The sequence below is a fragment of the Pundamilia nyererei genome, unplaced genomic scaffold (assembly GCF_000239375.1).
Source record: "Pundamilia nyererei isolate P.nyererei 1_Seehausen unplaced genomic scaffold, PunNye1.0 scaffold00152, whole genome shotgun sequence".
NCBI lineage: Eukaryota > Metazoa > Chordata > Actinopteri > Cichliformes > Cichlidae > Pundamilia > Pundamilia nyererei.
Genome location: NW_005187553.1, coordinates 145,701 through 147,389, shown reverse-complemented (window position 1 = coordinate 147,389; position 1,689 = coordinate 145,701). Strand labels below are relative to the sequence as shown.

The 1,689-nt window shown below is 42.5% G+C and overlaps 1 protein-coding gene across 1 annotated transcript in view; it reads right to left on the bottom strand.

Moving 5' to 3' along the window:
- Positions 1-969, bottom strand: part of capn5a (calpain 5a) — a 24,181-nt gene extending 23,212 nt beyond the window's left edge. Inside the window, exon 1 of the mRNA XM_005744960.1 lies at positions 813-969. Coding sequence (XP_005745017.1) covers positions 813-968 — 156 coding nt within the window. The 5' untranslated portion in view covers position 969. The remainder of the gene's footprint in view (positions 1-812) is intronic.
- Between the last annotated feature and the right edge of the window lie 720 nt (positions 970-1,689).

Sequence of the window (1,689 nt, the reverse complement as noted above, 5' to 3'; positions counted from 1 at the left end):
CACACACACACACACACACACACACACACACACACACACACACACACACACACACACACCCTTGCTGTTGGCTTGAAATTCCATGAATTCCTCTCCCATTCAGCCACTTTAACCTCTCCTCTCTTTATATGGAGCCTTGTCTCATGATCACCGCCGCCATTCCCAGCCTACTGCCTCTGTCCCTCTCCACCGTGAATAAACAGCTGACCCTTCGTCTCTGATGTATCACTAACTCTCCACCCTCTTTGAGTTTACTGCGTTCTTCTTTCACACAGGCATAAAATAAGAGCTCTACAAAAGATCGCCTGCACGGATGATTATGCAGCTGATCCCACTGAGCTGTAAAAGATGGAAACAAGCAGCAAACACTGAGAACTGCAGTTCCTCTAGTGGCCACTTGAGGCTGCCTTTATAAGAAACTCAGTCCCCATAGCTCCCATGTTAAAATGACCACCTTTTCAGCAGAAATAAACATGTTTAAAGTGTGTGACTAAAAGCAAGGCTGGCCTCTATGGATAGCTTCCCCTTTTATACCGACTCTGTGAGGGCTTATTCTCTTTTATACCTCATCTCGGGGTTATATGAGCAGCTGTAGCGGATATTTAAAGACACTGAAACAGACCTCACAACTGTGTTTGTTTTCTGGCCTGTTACGTGATACAAACCATCAAAGAAAATATATTTTTTAAAATACTGCTAACCTGACTGATTTCACTTTGCAAAATATCATCTGTCATTATTATTATTTTCCACATGTATACAATACGCAGCACTACTACTTCCCCTCTCGGTAAAACATTATTTTCACTCACATTTGGCCTTTTCCAGGTGACTCGCCCAATTTGATTTCGCTGGTAGAACAGAGACTGGTCGGAGGTGGGGAACAGAGGGTCTTCAAACAGAGTTCCTTTATGCTGGCACTGCCTCCTCAGAGCAGAGAAAGACTGACCCTCGTACGGCACCGCCATCCTCCTGCACAGAAACAAAATGCTTTACAATGAAGCACAAACAGCATTTACACGATATACAATTACTGACTCCTCACTATCAGAGGGTTGTGCTGTGAGGAAGGATAAGGGGTTTAATTAGTTAGCCTCCTACGAAGTGTTGGGAAATTTATCAGCATATGCAAAACATGAAAAGACTGGAAAACAGTATCACCATTGCATTCACTTGTAATTATGCCATGTCGTATTGACTCACAGGTTTGCTGCCTTCCCTTGCAGGCTTTGGTCTTACTGACCTTATTCCTCACACACACACACGGTCTGTGTAGCGTACTGAACCTCTTTATATTGTTCTAATATTACAGTTTTATGTGAAATGACTGTTCACACCATATGACCGTGGAATGGGGAATCGCAGCTTGACACATCCAATCAATAACCGCCTTCACTTACTGCACAGACAGATTGTTGATGTTACAGTAAGTGAATTCAGATAGTATCAAAAACATATCTGACTATGTTGAATTTCATTTCAACCACAACACATCAAATGAGTCTGTCTGAATTTAGAGGTCAGTCTAAAGGAAGAGACTTCACCATAATCTAATTACATGGACAATATATTTACCATCTGAGGCAAAACCAACTATTTAGCCACTATACAACCCTAAACCAACAGCAGCATGATTAGCATCACGAGTCATGTTTTAGGAGGGTGTGTGAGTGTGCAGGAAGGGTTGTA